At 32.5% G+C, this 17,932-nt stretch overlaps 1 protein-coding gene across 10 annotated transcripts in view; it reads left to right on the top strand.

Annotated features, from left to right (window-relative positions):
- The window catches only part of LOC116426438 (cyclic nucleotide-gated channel alpha-3), a 295,515-nt gene that overhangs the window by 257,672 nt on the left and 19,911 nt on the right, over nt 1-17,932 (top strand). For 8 of the 10 annotated variants that reach the window (XM_076369709.1, XM_076369708.1, XM_076369706.1 and 5 more), the window contains 4 exons: nt 1,655-1,795; nt 3,221-3,373; nt 11,387-11,536; nt 17,233-17,400. In XM_076369709.1, coding sequence (XP_076225824.1) covers nt 1,655-1,795; nt 3,221-3,373; nt 11,387-11,536; nt 17,233-17,400 — 612 coding nt within the window. The remainder of the gene's footprint in view (nt 1-1,654; nt 1,796-3,220; nt 3,374-11,386; nt 11,537-17,232; nt 17,401-17,932) is intronic. The other 2 variants (XM_076369712.1, XM_076369711.1) reach the window with 2 other exon arrangements.

The following is a 17,932-nucleotide window of genomic DNA, read 5'->3' as shown; positions in this document are numbered from 1 at the left end:
TTTAAACATTAAATAATTTCAAATATATCTACTTATTAACTTTCTTCATCAATTTATTTTATTTGTGCTACATATATTTCAATTATAAAAAAACTATTTTCGTTACAATAAACATATCGAACACATAATTCGAATAACGTTAATATTATAACCGATCAGAAGAATAATTCATGATTAAAACATAAAATAATAAATTCTTATCTAAAACTGTTATCGTGTGCCCCATATAACCCAGTGTAACCGTTTCCAAAATTTCATTCGTTTTATTATTTTTAAAGTTTGGTTACCACGAACTCTGGCAACTCGGATCAAATAAATGATAATCAACTGTCCGAAAGAATTACTCTGATGAAATTTTAATTAAAATATTTTCGTCAATAGAGAAGTAATTTTTGACAGAATAGTTAGAACCTCATCGGGGTTCCACTGGGAAATCAGAAAATGAATTCCGTGGCCGATTATGATGCGTCGGCGAGGAACGTTTCCACAGGCGTATTCATCTTTCTGTATTACAAAAACTTGACGGTTTCTCATTTACCAAAAATAGGTTCAGGATCCTTTGAAATCTTCAGACTTTCCGAAGGATCAATCGAAAGTTTTAGACCTGCAAGAAATACGTTTCTGTGACATTGACTGGGAAAGTCGTCAGTGATAAATCTACTTATAAATTTACATAAATTTTTGTTAAAGGTAATCTACGAGGTCGTTTATCAAAATAACAAACAAAAGTGCGGATAGTAAATCTATTTGATATACATAATAATTCATGCAACTGGAGCAAGTCATATTTCTTTCCCAATTGCAATAATAAAAACAAAATGTTCAACGGGAGAGATGAATAATTCAAAAAGCAATACATATTCAGAATTATATTTCATAGCAAATACAACGATTCATATGTATTGCAGAGTAAACATATTTTGTTTACTTGCATACGTAAAATACTTTCATCATATACACATTCGCCAAACTAAACGGAAACGTATCCTCGAATAAGATTTAATATCAAATAAAGATTAATACGCTTATATTTGCAAATTCCCATTCTTTTTAGTGACAACACAAAAACACAGTATTACTGTTGAGAAAGGAGTTTAGAATTTTAATTCATCTTTTGAGATATTTAACATACACGTTTTTAAATAATCTATTCACTAAATCACTAAAGTTTCTTGAATAAAGTTGAAATAATCTCGAAAACTTATTTTTAATATCATTTCTAATAACTAACTAATATAATATAACATTATTACAATTAGTACTAATATAACATACCTATAAAATTAGATATAAGATGGAATATTAGATTTAGCACGCTGACTGCCACGACAGTCACTGATGACTGGAACTTCCAAATGACAAGAAAATAATTATTAAACTTATGAAATAACTGATATTGAATTAAAATGTTCGTTAACGTAAATAATTAGATAATAGTATGATGTAAATGTGATACCAAATAAATAATAATCTTTCCTTTTTATTTTTGCTACATAAATAACAAGCGATGCATAAAACGGTGATGTTTCTCGTAAACGATAGAATTTTTATGAAACATCAACATCGTTATACACAAATGATCAGTTCCATCATTATTTACAAATTTTCTCACAGCAACTTGTATCTCATAGGAACAAATTTTTCTTTATTGCAGCAAAGTTGGATGGCGTGAAAACGTACATGAGGATGAGAAGAGTGCCAAAGCATTTACAAGTGAAGGTTATTAAGTGGTTCGACTACCTCTGGTTAACACAGAAATGTTCGGACGAGGAAAAAGCTGTCAGTTGCCTTCCAGGTAAAGTTGTCCAAAGTTTCTATCAATATTTTGACGGTCGCTGTCAGATACACGAGATTTTGTTAGGTAAAGATTGTTAGTCGATATCATGTCAACGTAACTTAGACAAATACTTTATGAAACTATCCTAAAACTACTTTCAATTACCATATCATAATTATTCAAAATTATGTAACATGAAACACACTGATAAACAGTGGTTTAGAGCAGAAGGAGAAACTTTTTTAGGAACGGGCCAAAGAAAGAAGAAAAAATTTTGGCGGCACAATATAATTTATTATAAAACTCAACAAGGATTCAAAAAGATATTATTTTAAAAATTCTTTAATACTAATGCGATGAATGAAGCTGTGACTGCATTTCTGAAAGTTCCTCATAATCTGTTCGGACCGGGATATACTGATTCTGAGAAGTGAATTTAACCCCTTCACCTACGATATCGTGTCAGTCTCATGACGAAAATTTTTAACTGAATTTGAGAAACCAAAGTGTTATTCATTCGTTTGGAATATAAATTAAATACTATTTCTTTATTATCAATCGTTAAGCTTTGGAGTAAACGTAGACATAGAATAAGCATCAAAATTTATTCGTTTCCTAATAAATTAGTAACGATAAAGTGGTTGTATCGACCATAGTTAAGAAGAAAACCATAGGTCAAGGGTTTAAATGCTCATCTGTCAGCATATCTGACATATTACAAGGGCGCAATAGATTATACATTAATAAATAATTGGAATCGAGATTGAGAGTCCTAATAACAATTCTGAAATTTAAAGTCATTCAAGTCGATCGATATTTTCTTTTCATTCTCAGGAACAATATTTTGACACGAAACAATTTCGAGAAACTTTTGTTTTAATAAGTAGACTGTAAACTTACATACACTTGTAACATAAATCTGAAATATACATATAAAAATACAAAATATACTTAACCCTTTAGTTCCCGGTGTCATTGCCTTGGAACTATATAATTCAATATCAATAAAATGCGAATGGACTGGTCGCGGAGCCACCACTATAAAATCGATATTGCAATTGCCTTCTTTTCTTTTGACAGTTAGAATAGAATTCCTTATAAAGATATTTATTTTTGTTAAAAATGAAAAGTTAGTTAACATATACTGTGACAATAAATACATTTTTCCTGAAAGTTTTTATTTAAGACCTAAAGGGTTAAATTCAATATTCTTATTATTGTATTCAATCATTCCTATGTACTTATAAGAAGTTATAAACTGCAAAATTGGGTAGAACACACACGATACCAGAAAACATATGAAATATCCAAAGTGTAGTTTCCATTATTTCTAAGAAAAGTTGTTTCCTATCATGATTCTATTTTTCTTATAACATTTTTAATTATTTCAATTCATATAAACACCTGCAATCCACGAGCGTCTTTGTCCTCGCTACGTTCCAGACAAACTGAAAGCTGAGATAGCGATAAACGTGCATCTGGATACGCTGAGGCGAGTCGAGATTTTCCAGAACACGGAGGCTGGCTTCCTGTGCGAACTAGTGCTGAGACTGCGGCCCGTCCTGTTCTCACCTGGCGACTACATTTGTCGCAAAGGTAGGCGTAACATCTAGCTCCAGTTTTCTCCATTCGTACCGGGCGACGTATTTTTCGGATGCAATGTGATTCACTTTTGGAACGAGCCACTGGAATCGAGCCAAGAGATGTACCAATCTGGAAGGGGGTCGAAAAGTGATTGCCTACCCTTTCCACTTGGCCTCATTGTCAGTAGCGCATCGAGGAGGCGCAGTTAAAAGAGAAGTACTTTATTCCGCGGAATAACTGTTTATGATGACTGAGCGCGGCACAGCGCGCGGGTTTAACGACCCAACTTCTCTTTACTTCATTCAAAAACCGACGATCTTCGCTGAGCTAACAGTTATAGCAGAACTCCCTAAAACGCGGTTAAAATATCGTCGAAAAATAAGTCTGACAATGACATTTTCCGTAAGACACTGATACAATCAGAGGACCAACTTAACCTTTAACCCCTTGACCTACGATATCGTGTTAGACTTGTGACGAAAATTTTAAACTGAATTTGACAAATCTAAGTGTTATTTATTTTTTTAAATCCAAATTAAATATTAATTTTCTATTATCAATCGCTACCATTTGGAGCAAACATAGACATAAAATAAACATGAGAATTTTTTTTTTACTAATAAATTATTAACGGTAAAGTAGTTATGTCGAGCACTATTAAGAAACAAATTATAGGACAAGGGGTTAAGTATGAACGCGAATTTACCGTTTAACGCTGGAACCGTACTAGTCAAAATGGCTGGTTTCGATTATTTTTTTCGCAATTAGTGATACCTTAAAAGCATTGAATATTCGAAATGATCTTGGAAATAAATGGTTTCACTTGAATGTACTAAATGTCTGAAAAAACTGAAAACATTCTAATGTTATAATTTTTATAAGGATTATATATTAATCATATTAAATGCTCGGTAGTTTTAGTGTTAAGTGTAGAAGTCTAAAAATTACCGATTAATGTTTAATATCCTCGTCTATAACTAATTAAAAAATCTACTATATTTGTTTTTTCATATTTATATATTTCTACATAGCAGTAGTATTAACTATAAGTGCCATTAATGTGGAAAATAGTCCAAGACATTTTAAGTATCAAAAATCATGTTTCCTTATAAGTTACACACAACATTGCACAATCATAATAAATTCTAGCTTTTCAAGACTAAATATTTTTTAATTTATTCAATGACAAACCTTTAAATATCTCGAAACTGAAAATATATCATTTAGTCTTCTTTTAAAATAAACGAAATATATAACGAAGATTTCACTGGTTCTAAAATTCACAATATTTTATATATAGGTCTATGAGAGACACATCCTTATTTAAAGATTAATACAAGTTGGACCATTATATCCAAATGGGAATTTTAAACGAAATTCGTAAACGTGAAACGCTGTAACACAGAGTATTTTAATGGTGTTATGAAGAGTTCTTCTCTATTAGCTATATGAAATTAACAATGTTGTCCATATTGCGACGGACCGGCACCACTATATTTGGGAAATAGTGTGACTGCGTTTGGAAAATCTTGAGTGGCTGAAAGAATGCGAGGAAGAGTGTCTGGAACTGAGCGACTGGACCGTGAGAAAACTGTGTACGTGATTGCGTGAATTTTGGCTATGGACGAAAGGTGCGAGTGAGAAGGGTGCAAGTGTAAGAAAGACAGAGCGAATGGGGTGTGTTTTAAAAGCAAGTGGGAATGCGTGGGTGAGAGACATTTGGTGCGATACATTTGGTGCAAGACATTTTTGGGCCAGACTTGTGTGCGAGACGTTTTGGTGCGAGATTTAGATGAAAGACTTTTGTGCCATACTTTGGCGTGTGATCAGCGAGCGAGCATTTAGAGATCAGTACAAGTGTATTTAATATTATATCACAGCGGAAGTGTTATTAGTGAGCTAATGTCCTAGTTCCGAAAGAATTCTACAATCAAAACGCGTTCGGGAACGTATCCTACAAATATTGGGACTCGTGAGGAATAATTTCCTATAACATTGAGAGCTCGCTCGGGGTATTTCCTACAATATTGGGGGCTCAGCCGGGATATTTCCTACAATACTGGGGGCTCGTCCGGGATAATTCCTACAATATTGGGGGCTCGTCCGGGATATTTCCTACACTCATTTAAATAAATTAATTTCACAACTATGCTCGATAAGACTACTTTATCGTTAATGGTTTAAAAAGAGACAATTAATGCTTATTCTGTATGCCTACGTTTACATTAAACATCAAAGGTTGACAATAGACAAGTAATACTTCATTTATATGAAAAATAAATAAATGACACTTAGATTTGTCGAATTCGGTTGAAAATTTTCCTCCCGCGTCTAACTCGTTATTATAAGAAAAGGGGTTAACTATACACTAAAGTTGAAAATCTTCTAGTAAAAGAATATCGCTTGTAATAAGTTTAGTATCCAGTTCATTTCACAATTTCCTTCTTTCCTGAATTCCTTTATGGTTATGTCCTAAATCCATTTAACTTTACCATATATATAAGTAACTTAAGGATCTAATACATATTACGATAAACGTCTTCTTTCTTGAATTTTTTTATGGACATGTGCGAGATCCATTTAATTTTACATTACACAAGATTCGAATATTCCCTTCTAGAAAAAAGTTATTGGCTATAATAAATTAAGTATCTAATATACATTACGAATTTTTCCTTTCTTGAATTTTTTATGGTCATCTACAGAATCCGTTCAACTTTACCTTACGCAGAAATTGGGAACCTCCTTCCAGGAAAAAGTTATTACCTACAATAGATTAAGGGTGTATTTACTTCATATTACGAGCTCCTTCTGGAACACTGTATAAATCTTCAAATTCTGCAGAACAGTACGTAGTCATATATACAACAACTTTCTGAGAAAAGAGGGAAATATAGTTTCTATGAAACATTATCATTTTAAAGAATAAAAAATACGAATATACAGCTAAAGCATAGTTTTAATTCTTAATTTTTCAATCTTTATCGATTACACATATGTGAAAAACTCATAATAAATCAGCCATTTCCTTTAACTTTCCAAAGTTGCATACTCTCTTAACCTATTTGCATTATTAACGTACAAGTATATATTCTCTTAAGCTAACCTATCAATCAACGGTCAATATTATGATATTATTATAGTATCACTATTATTTACAATATTATTATGAATCTATATTCTGACCCATACTCTCACGTGTATTTCTACCACTCGGTTATTCAAATATAACAAAAAGTGAAATGAATTGGTAGTAATGAAACAGTTTTCAGTCCATCATATATAACATAACGATACAAGTGCATAAATGAACTTATTAACTTAAATCCGTAAGGCCCATACGCATTGCCAAGAAATTCAATTATTGCCGAGTTAGCTCAATCAATTTAGGTATGGAATAGTTTTCGTCAGATATGTCGCTGGTCGGTCAATATTTCTTCGGTCCTTCGAATCGGCGAACAAGAGCAACCAAGCAAATAATTCTCCCTCGCCTGGGGAAATGCACAGAGGGGAAACTGAATAAAAGGGGAGCGAAAGAGAAGATGAGGTCATCTTTCTCCCTTCTTTGTCTTGTTCATCGTCGTGGAAACAGCACGTCAGCCGCATGGCTCCCGGAATGCGGCAACCGTTTCCTACTGCTGTGATAGACGGTTTCGTTTGATGACTGACCATACTGCGAGTGCATCACTGCCGTACAGTTGGCGGCGACCAAGTTAAACGCGACTTATGACCGCATTATGTCACGGAACGATGACGATCCTCATAAGTACGGAATCTTAATGTTTTTACGTTTGCTATAAAAGATACAAACGTTACAACCGAGCAACCGTTGCAAAGTTTTAATGACGCCAGAAAATGTTGATACTCGTAGATTACAAAAATTTTATAATGAAGTCAAGTGAGTATGGGAATAAAATAATTGAACTATGTAGACTAACCTGGATTGTATGAGTAATAATTAATTAAATGTTTATGTAAATAATATTGTGTAGTATGCGTACGAATGACATGTCTAAAGGTGGGTGGCGATTGTTTATGAAAAAATAAGAAAAAAATAGAGAATAAAATATTCTTGAATATTAAACATTAGAGAAAACAATTTTATTTTATAGTTTTTTCTTACTTTCATAAGGGATTATCTGCTACTCCGCATGTCATTCGGACGCATCTTGTACAATTAGACAAAAAAAGTTAACGTTTATTGTGGAGAATACGAGTGTTGCGACCGGGTGATCGTTGTATAGACTTAATGACGTCAGTAAATGAAGGAACTTGTGAAATACAGCGAACAAATTTTAGAATGGAATAACGTGACTATGAGAATAACATTATTAAATTATGCAAAATAACCTAGATTGTATAAACACTTATTAACGAATTGAAAAGGAAAGTGGGAATCGATTATCTTTTAACGTGTAATACTACTGCAAGAAATTTTTATTTCTTCTACGTTTTGGAATATTTATAAACGATGGGTGATTCTTATAAAGTTCATTTCGTTAAATACAAATTTAAAAAACGTTTTCCTCCTTTGTCATTAACTTTTTACAAATTTAATTTTGGAATGAAACTAATTGGATATTGGAATACAAAGTTTTTATTAGAGTGTTATCAAAATAGGACGACTGATGTATTTCTTGCTTCTGACAAGGAGAGTGCAAGGCCTTCGGGTCACCGATTTCGTTGAAACTTTGCATATTGGTAGATTTGGTTCTCCTGTTTATGAATATATACCATTATAAGGGCAGACACTCAATAGTTTTTTAGATATTTGTTATTAAAAATTTATCACGCCATAAGTACAGTATTAATCAGAATAATCACCAAGTTAAATAATGATGTGAGGTTAATGTTCTGGAATTGTACTCTGTAGACCAGGATTCGCTTCTCCGTAGAGAAAGAAATAGTTTTCGATTTTTTTTTATTTAAATTAATTTTATTTTGTGCATATTGTGACCTTGTGAAGGTCCATAACCTGTTGAAACTCGCGACTATCTAGACATAAGTGTCTGTGTTCACTGTCTTCATTATTTCACTGTACATTTTGAACTTCGATTTATGTACAAGAAATTATAACTTATATATTTGATCAATTCAATTGCGTTATCTCTTAACTACCGAGGTGAAAGAAACTTACACTACAACCGTGGATCATCTTTAAAGCCAACATCCACTTTAAGGTATAATAAAAGTATTGTTTAAAAAGAAAAGAAAAAATTTTATTTATGATTTTTCTTAATGTTCCTTCCTTATGAATTAGAACAGAAAAACAAGTGAACAGTGTTTATTCTAATCAGACTTATTCATAAATTCGTTGAGGCACATTTTATGAAATATTCCTTTTGTATTAAAAATGACCATTTATTTAATTTATACTTGATTAAATTCTTTCGCTATTGAAGTGTAATAGTCGTTGTCCTTGTGATTTATGAAGTTGTCTACACAAATGAGAATAATTTCTCATTTTGATCAAAGAGATCTTTGTCTCTTATAAACACGAATCTGTTATCTTTTTAATTCATATAAATAAAAATTTATTTTGATCTTTACATTAATTATATGCATAAAAGCAGCATTTTCCAAATTTTGTTTAATAATTGCATTACTAATTAATGAAAAGAAGAATATATTCAAATATTTAATCATTCAAAGACAATTCATGTAAAAGAATGGAGAAAATATTTTTAAACGCTAAACTTATTGTATAATAAGTAGGTAATATTTTTTCAACGCATTCGCGAACGCTGACGTGAATTCACGTCTTTTCAAATTCTATTCTTGATTGCCGCTGCCGTACATTGAGATTTTTGCAAGTACTTTTCTTTACCGGAAAGTTCTTCATTTTAACCAACAAATCATTACAAAACTAATATTTCAAAACGTATTTGCTAATTTTTATTGTAAGGTCAATAATTTGCGGCAATTAGCTTAAGATTTCTTCATTTTCACCGACAATAAATATTAGAAAAGCAAAACATTTGACAATAGCGAATGTGTTAATATAGAAATCGAGTGAACCATACAACCAATAAATCCTTGTTGAGCAGAACATTATTCTCCTTGTTTATAACATTATTGGTAAATGTTTCATTTTCGTGAATTAAACGCTGCACTTAATTCACGTAGATACGTTTAAAGACGTACTTGTGTGCGCATACAGAGTGAAGGGAAATAGGTGGGCAAATATTGGTGCTGAATTCTATTCCTCCTAAGGTTGAAAATAGGTCATATAAACATTAGTCCGAAAACACTTCCATTTCGTGATATAAATACTTCTTGTTTACAAGGAAATTTGAATATTTCATGGTATCAAAAGTTGGCATGCGTAAAATTACGAATACTCTCATCATTGTCTTCTGTTAACAGTGAATAAGACAGTAGAGACAGTTATCTTGATATTAAAGGTGGTGTGTATTGTAATAAATTAATTAATATTAAGAACACTTCACAAACGAGTATATCAATCGATAAACTTTAAAAATGAAATTTTCATTAATTGTTTCATTGTGTGTGTTAGGCCCAGTGTGACCAAATCGGGGGAATTGAAGGGAACATAGTGTACCCTTTCTCTAACGTTATCGAAGGGTTCTGCGGTGGTTACGGAGGTTGTTGGAGGATACCCGCTGATTAGGAATAGGGTAGTGGAAGGGGTAAAGCGGAGGTGTTAGGCCAGAGGGGTTAGGCCAGAGGTGCCGAACTGGGAGCTCGAGAGGTCCATAGTAACTTTTCCATCACAAAGAGTTGCCCTCTTCATATGTAGATACTATACGCCTCTTACGTTAACTCCATCGACCACCAAGCTAAAAGTGCACAAGGGCAAGGGAACTCTTCCACTCACGAAGCTCGGACCGCCTCAGCTTTCGATCCATAGTCATTATTGACACGTGGCAATAACAAAGGATGGCAACAAGACCGAAAGCGATGAAGTAAGACGTAACGATAGAAAACAAAATTCTCTATAGTTCCATCATACTCCGTCGCATTCGGTCTCGTTTGCGTCCTTTGTTATTGACACGCACCCATAATGACTATGCGTCGAAAGCTGAGGCGGTCCGAGCATCGTGAGTGGAAGAGTCCCCTTGTCGCTGTGCACTCTTAGCTTGGAGTCGAAGGAGCTAATGTAAGAAGTGGACTGTACATTTGTATTAAACCTGTTTGTATTGAACACTATAGACAGAGCCACTCATATACACAGTCTGTAGCAGCTTCTAAAGCAAAGGTAGTAGAAGAATCGCTGATCGGGAGTCACTAGCATGAGGGGAGCATGTTAAGTACTAGTAGCTCGACACCTCTGGGTTAGGGGAAGCGAACTAACAAGGGAACCTTTCAAACCAGCGCATGTTGATTTTAATGAAATTTATGTGAGACATAGTTCGCAAGAAAATATTAGATATGTATTTTTTTTATCGGTCAACATCCACTCTGAACAAGTAAAAATATTCCTCAAAATTGAGAGTGAGAAATATATTTTTCACAGTATCTTTGAAAATAGGAGGCGCAGGAAAGAAATCTAAATTGTTCGTTTTGAGGCATACAATTTAAAAAGAATATTTTTATTCGCACCCCCTAGTTATAGATATATTGTAAAACACATACTTTCAACCCTCATCTTTGAGTGGCATTTTCAGTCCTTCAAAATGGATGTTGGCCGATAAGAAAAAGTACGTATAAAATATTTTCTTCAGAACTATATCTCACATAATTCGGCATGTCCTATTTGAAAAGTACATGGTACTGCTACATCCTCCATCGAATGAAAGATGTAGATTCGTTCTGTAATAATCGTGACATATTTTTCAACCACCCTGCACATATATAGCGCGCTTTGTTCAGTCATATAGTTACTTGATCGATTAGCGTGTGTAACTGTTTCAACAAATCACAGGTTAAAGCCGAAAATAGGTGAAATAATGGGCGGGCCTCTTTTCATTCCTTCCAAAGGACTTCTCTTGGTCTCTACATAGTACGCATAGTAGAGAACTGGCTGAAATTTTGTTCTTCAAATTGTCTTGAAATCTGTTGCAGGTGAAGTAGGGAAGGAGATGTACATAGTAAACAGGGGGAGACTGCAAGTGGTGGCTGACAATGGGAAGACAGTCCTCGCTACACTAAAGGCGGGTTCCTACTTCGGGGAGATCAGCATTCTCAATATGGGGACTGCAGGTAAAGAGTGCGGTAAATATTCCAAGCGGACCAGGGGCCCGTGAGCTGTCCCCTTCGTATTTCACAATCACGATTTCACGTTTCACGTTCTTACCACTCTGTGAGAGGGCAAGCCGTCGAGCCGGTATGAGCCGATCCGAAACCGATTCTTTCTAGTAACTTTATTTACTCTTGTACACTCTCTGTCACTGACATTCCTGTCGTCGATATCCACCTGCCATTCGCGATCGTCGATCACGCAACGAACTAACGACGTACAACGCGATCGAACGTGAATATACGCATCATGTGAGAGTGATATTTATAGAATTTTGTTTTAATTATCTTATAGATACGCTTTCATAGTAATGTGTAGTAATATTTGTAGTAATTAGAAGTAATCTAAAATAATCAATGGAATAACTTTTGTTGTTGAAAAAAATTTCAGAGAACATATACTTGTTTCAATTGTCATCGATTACAGAAAAATGTATTTTACTAAATGTCTCTTACGAACGTTGCTATAATATGTAAGAAATATCAGATTGTCTAATATATCTGTACTTTCATGCATTTTGTGCGAGTTATAGTAATTACAAAATATTCATTATTTTATTATTTGAAGCTAGTCAGTTGCGAAACTTTGTTTAAAAGTGTCGCATATAGTAAACCACAAATCGTGTAGTCGGCTAAGTATTAACGAATAAATTCATGAATTTAATTGTTTCATATGACACGATTGCATCGACTATTCTAATCTAAAAAGAGATTCTGAAAGATTAAAAGAGTTTGCGTTTGTAATTTTTGTTTGAATAAACATTTTCGCATGAGAGCGTGTATGCAACTTTTTGACAAACGAAAGTCGATCATTCATTATTTTCGATGATTTAGCTTGCGAACGGAAAACTTCGATCTAGAGTTTGTATGTGGCACATTCTTAGAACGAGTATTATTCGAATAAGACCTTACGAGTGACTGTACTTTTTTGAGCGAAAGTTTGCAAGTAACTTGATTCGATTTGTGACTCGTGAATGATCGTTTGAATACTTGTTTTTGACCGGGGGTATGTCTGTGACTTGTGAACGTCTGGTTCACAATGAATAACTGGCGGGAGCTTGTCTGCCTTGCAAGGATATTAACCCTCTAGATCCATTTGCCCGGAAAATCAGACAGTCACATAAGCTTGACATAACCGTCTGTCCGGCACACCGGTCTCATTCCCTGCTGTCTATCATCTGGTAGCCAATATAGTCGCTATTATAACAGGGAGATTTTAACATCACACTTGTGCAACTATGAAATTACTTTCTAATAAGAAAATAGAATTATTTTGACCTTTAAAAATAATTTCTGGTTAATAGTTCTGTGTTATAAGCTAAAAGTGAAATTTTTGGAAACTCTTAAGGTAAAATAGAATTATTTTGACATTTAAAAATAATTTCTAGTAGGCAGTTCAGTGTTATAAGTTGAAAGTGAAAGTTTTCAAAGGTTTTAAGCTAAAATAGAATTATTGTGTGATTTAAAAATAATTTCTGGTTGGTAGTTCAGTGTTATAAAGTGAAAGTGAAATTTTTTAAAGCTCCATGTGCACTGTTTTCAACGAAACAAATTGTTTCAAATTGTATTATGCAATGAAACAACATCTGAGATGAATCAGTAATCCGTGATGTATAAAGAAATATATAGAAGAATGAGTCCCAGAACAGAGATCATCATAGTGTTCCATGCAGACGAAGTTAAAAATTTCAAGTTGAAAAGTTTCAGCATTTCGGAGGTGAAGTAATTGCTTTGTGACTATTGTTTTATATCTTGACATTGAAGGATCCATTCAAAAAAATAAAAAATTTTCTATTCTACAGTTTTTACAGAGTATTTTGCCGCTATATTCGCCTTTCTGTCATATACTATAGTAGAAATATTTAATAATTAAAGTAGAACTAGATCCCAATTTTGCATACTGTCTACAATGGTAAACGAAAATAATATTTGTTAATTTATGGCAACAAAAATGGCGATTTCTGTTTAGTTCATAATTAAGATTAATATTATATATAGTTAAGATAACTAAAATCGTTTATAAATACAATAAAAGTTTCTAAGGCCTTAATATAAATAATATAATATAAATTTCTATAGGTTTAATTAAAATTGAATTGGTTCATATTTGTTAAAATTGTTCAAACAAACTCTTTTACTATTTCTTAATTTATGGAAACAAAAATTTTATAATTATATAATATTTTATATGCCTTTTAAAAGACACCTGGTCTTACCCAACCCTATGGGACGAAAACGTTTTTGCATACCTCCGGTGAATTTAATTTTTTACGAATAAAAAAATATTTTCCAAAAAGAATCGTTATTTTCTTATTCTTGAAGTCTTTTTTTCATCCAATATTTTGGTACAAACAGAAATACATTGCAGCCCCGGCTCTACCCCAGCTTCGCCTAATACTTAGAAATTTCTATGAATGAAATAGAAATAAAAATAAGAACATCTCAAATTTAATAGAACTATGGGTAAAATGAATTTATCATACTATTTAAAAAGTGGTAAGGGGTTTAATAATTGTAAGGATATTTAATATTACCAACGTCCTCTCTTTACGTTTACGTTATTTATTTTATTTCATAGTTCTTACCGAGGAAAAAAATAAAAATGAATGAAAGAAGTATGGGTAAAAATCGTTGCGAGATCGTCGATTCGTTTTGAACAAGGCCCGTGACACGTATTGCCCTTTAGCCTTCGACCCTCTGTTTTATCGATTGTTGTCTTTCAGCTAATATATCAACACGATCTACTCGAAAGTAATAGCGTATTTTATAACAGAGATCGCCCATACTGACTGAGAAATAAAAATGTTGGGTACTTCATGCATACAAATCGAACCTTTCTGAAATATCGATTGTAGGTCGTGTTGGTTGATCGATTTCTGACAAAAATGACATGCCTTTGGTCATTCTCGATTTTTATCACGCTTTCGTAGTTACCTTAGAGAACCTAGTTTAGAATTTGCCATTTGATAATGAGACATGCTCTACTAATATTCTTTAATTCCACTATCATTTGCTTTGCGACCAATAATGCTTCTATGATATGCTGATATTCACATTTTCTCGTAGTCTTTCATTTTCATTTTCTCGAGGAAACATTTTCATGTATTTGTTTCTTTATTTCACTGGCATTATCAAATATCATTTCAAAACAGAAGTTCATGTAAGTAACCATTATAAACTGTGCGAAATCATTAACTCATGTTAGCACCAATTACCATTATCATTAAACGCGAGTATTTCATTGATAAGGTACTGTAGGTGACGAAAATATTTGAACACTAATGCAAATGTTTTCTGTACTATTATACGTTTCATATAAAAAATTGAGCTTATACTGTTAATTGTCAAATGCACGAGAAATCATCCCTTGCCTTCTTTTATGTACCTGTATTGATAGTAGTCCATGTATATTATATTGTGGTGTAAGGAAAAATTATGTTTACATTTATAGATACATTTTTTGTAGTGTTCAAGTGTTCGAATATTTTTATGGCAATTTTATGATAATTATGACTACTTACATTGATATTACAAGAGGGAGTGAACGAATCGACATCGACTTAATAAATCATAGCCAGCGAATGAATATCACGAATAAATCATGAATGCATAAAGTGTTTCCTGGACTTCCGATTTTTGTAATTCTCCTATTACTATTTAATGCACTATTGTTATTCGTATACTACTATTTTTCACACTTCTCCACGGACATTTCTTATCGTAGTTTCTGAATAATGACTGTGAATTACTATTGTAATGCATACGTTCTCCATGAATGTAATTAATCTGCATTCGAATTTGTCATTATTTTATACAGTCACATATTGATTATCGTAGTTAGTTTCCTATATATTGTACAATTCCTGCCATGTAACAAACTTTCTGTCAACATGTTTTACGAGGAAAGATAGTGTACATATACTACTTTCAATTATAAAATTATATTTGAGCAATGAGATTCTTGAAGGAAGATGATAGAATGATTACAATAAAACATTCCTTTAATAAATCCGGAAACATCAATATTGAAATAATAGTTTTATATTTAGTAATTATAAATTTTCAAGTTTATGCACTCGTAACACATATATTTAATATCCGAGACTGGCATATTTGTAGTATATTATTATCGTATTTAATATTTTCGTTTCAGTCATTAATTATTTTGTGATTATATGATATATAATGTTCCTGTGAATAACTCCCTCTATTAATTCGTGTATAATAATTTTAATAATTTTATGAATTTAATTTTAATTTTGTGGAAAAAAATCTTAAACAAAGTATTTTATAATTATTACACATTTTCGTCGAAATACAATATTTTTTCACTGTAATTTATTATTAAATAGCTACTTTACACAAAATAATTGCCTTCCTTAAAAGTTAATAGCTTGATATTGCACCTCTTATTATTTTATAGTATCAGTAAAATAAACATGCAAAACTAAAATTACATGCACAGTAGATACAGTGTATTAATATTCCTAATAAAGAATTTATGTACATAAATAAAGTATTCAACTTTTACAAAATATAATGAAAATTTAGTTAAAAAATTCTTCAGAATACGTAAGTTACAGTTTAAATTGCAAGTGTAGAATTATAAAACAGTCCTGTAACATGTAATATATATTACGTTAATTCTTTTCAGTAAGACAGAATGATTCAGCTTGAATCAATTTATAGCTTATGTTTTGTTTTATGCTACTGACAATTTCTGAGTGTATTTTGTTCGTGATTAATCTATAACAAAACATTTCTACACGTTGAAAACATTTATGAACATTGTGCAAATAAATCGCGTATTAATATTTTATTTTCTGTTGTTCCATATATTGAACACAAGTTTAATATTATCTTCTGCTACATAAAATATCTCCTAACAATAAAATATTTTTTCTTATTTAATTAAAGATTAAAAAACTTTTGTATATTTTTTGTATAAATATCCATGCATGAAGAATAACTATTTGAAATATAATGAATATGACCGTGATAGATAATAAATGTAATGAGATGTAAAACTATAATTGACAGTTACTTTCGTTCTACTTGTAGATTTTAAACGCACCATCATTCCATTTTTGAAACATAATAAAATGGACAGTAACGATCGAAATTAAAAAATTTTATTATTTTAAACTAAAAGAATTATTGAGCGTAGATTTGATTTTTCAATATCACTGGTATACGAAGTTAATAAATTCATTTGGAATAACATTACTCTTTTAAAGTAAAATTATTGTTACGTTATTCATTATCGTACACCGTACGTACTCTTACGTACTTCTTTAAATCTTTCAATAACTACCACATCGGTTCAGTAACACTTTCAAAACTCGCCGCGTATCTGCACAAAATTTGTATTACAAAGACGTTAGTTGTAATCGAATATGCTCATGCGAATAAAGTACCGCATAGCTTGCCGATTCCCGGTGAATATTTTTTAGGCATGAATTTTACGGCGTACTAACCAAGATTATGCTTTAATATTTCGATAATAGAATTTGCATAATAGAATCGAAAATCTATTACAATATGCAAAGTTGGTTAAGGTAGGATCACACGGCCAATATGAATTTGTGAGGTTCAGAAACGATCGATTCTGAGCGGATACAAACGAAAGCTTGATGCATCCCGATAACCAATAAATGGCTACATCGTCGCAGGTAACCGGCGAACAGCCAGCGTGCGCTCGGTGGGCTACTCGGATCTCTTCGTCCTCAGCAAGAAGGACATGTGGGACGTGCTGAAGGAGTATCCGGCAGCTAGATTCCGCCTCGAAGCTATTGCGGTGAAGAGATTGGAGAAGTACAAGAGGGCACCTTCCGAAAAAGGTAAGAATATTTCAAATACACCCTTCCCTCCATTTACGCGGTACTTTTTCACACGAATTTCTTTTTTTAATTATAACACTATTTACGCCAGGCTTGTCCAATCCACATACTAAAACGGTTGTGAATGCAGCCCAACAAAAAATGATAAACTTACAAACTTTATGAAGTTGCGACTAAAAGGCCCATTAACCCCTTGCGCTACTTCGATTTATACTTTTGTATAAATAACCGTGTATAAAGAATAATTATTTGAAACATAATGGATATGGCCATGATAGATAATAAATGTAATGAAATGTAAGATTATTATTGACAGTTACTTTCTTTCCATTTGCATATTTTCAATACACAATCTCTCCATTTTTGGAACATAATAAAGAAGGTCAGTAGCGATTACAATTAAAAAATTAAGCCTTTGCACTACTTTGACGAGTCTCACACGTGATAATAATTTCGGACCAAACATAAGTGGTACAACTGAGATATCGGTCGCTATAATTATGGCCTGGATTTTTCCCGGCAAATTGTGCTG

This window comes from Nomia melanderi, chromosome 8 (assembly GCF_051020985.1).
Source record: "Nomia melanderi isolate GNS246 chromosome 8, iyNomMela1, whole genome shotgun sequence".
Taxonomy (NCBI): domain Eukaryota; kingdom Metazoa; phylum Arthropoda; class Insecta; order Hymenoptera; family Halictidae; genus Nomia; species Nomia melanderi.
This window is presented reverse-complemented; position numbering and strand designations above follow the sequence as displayed.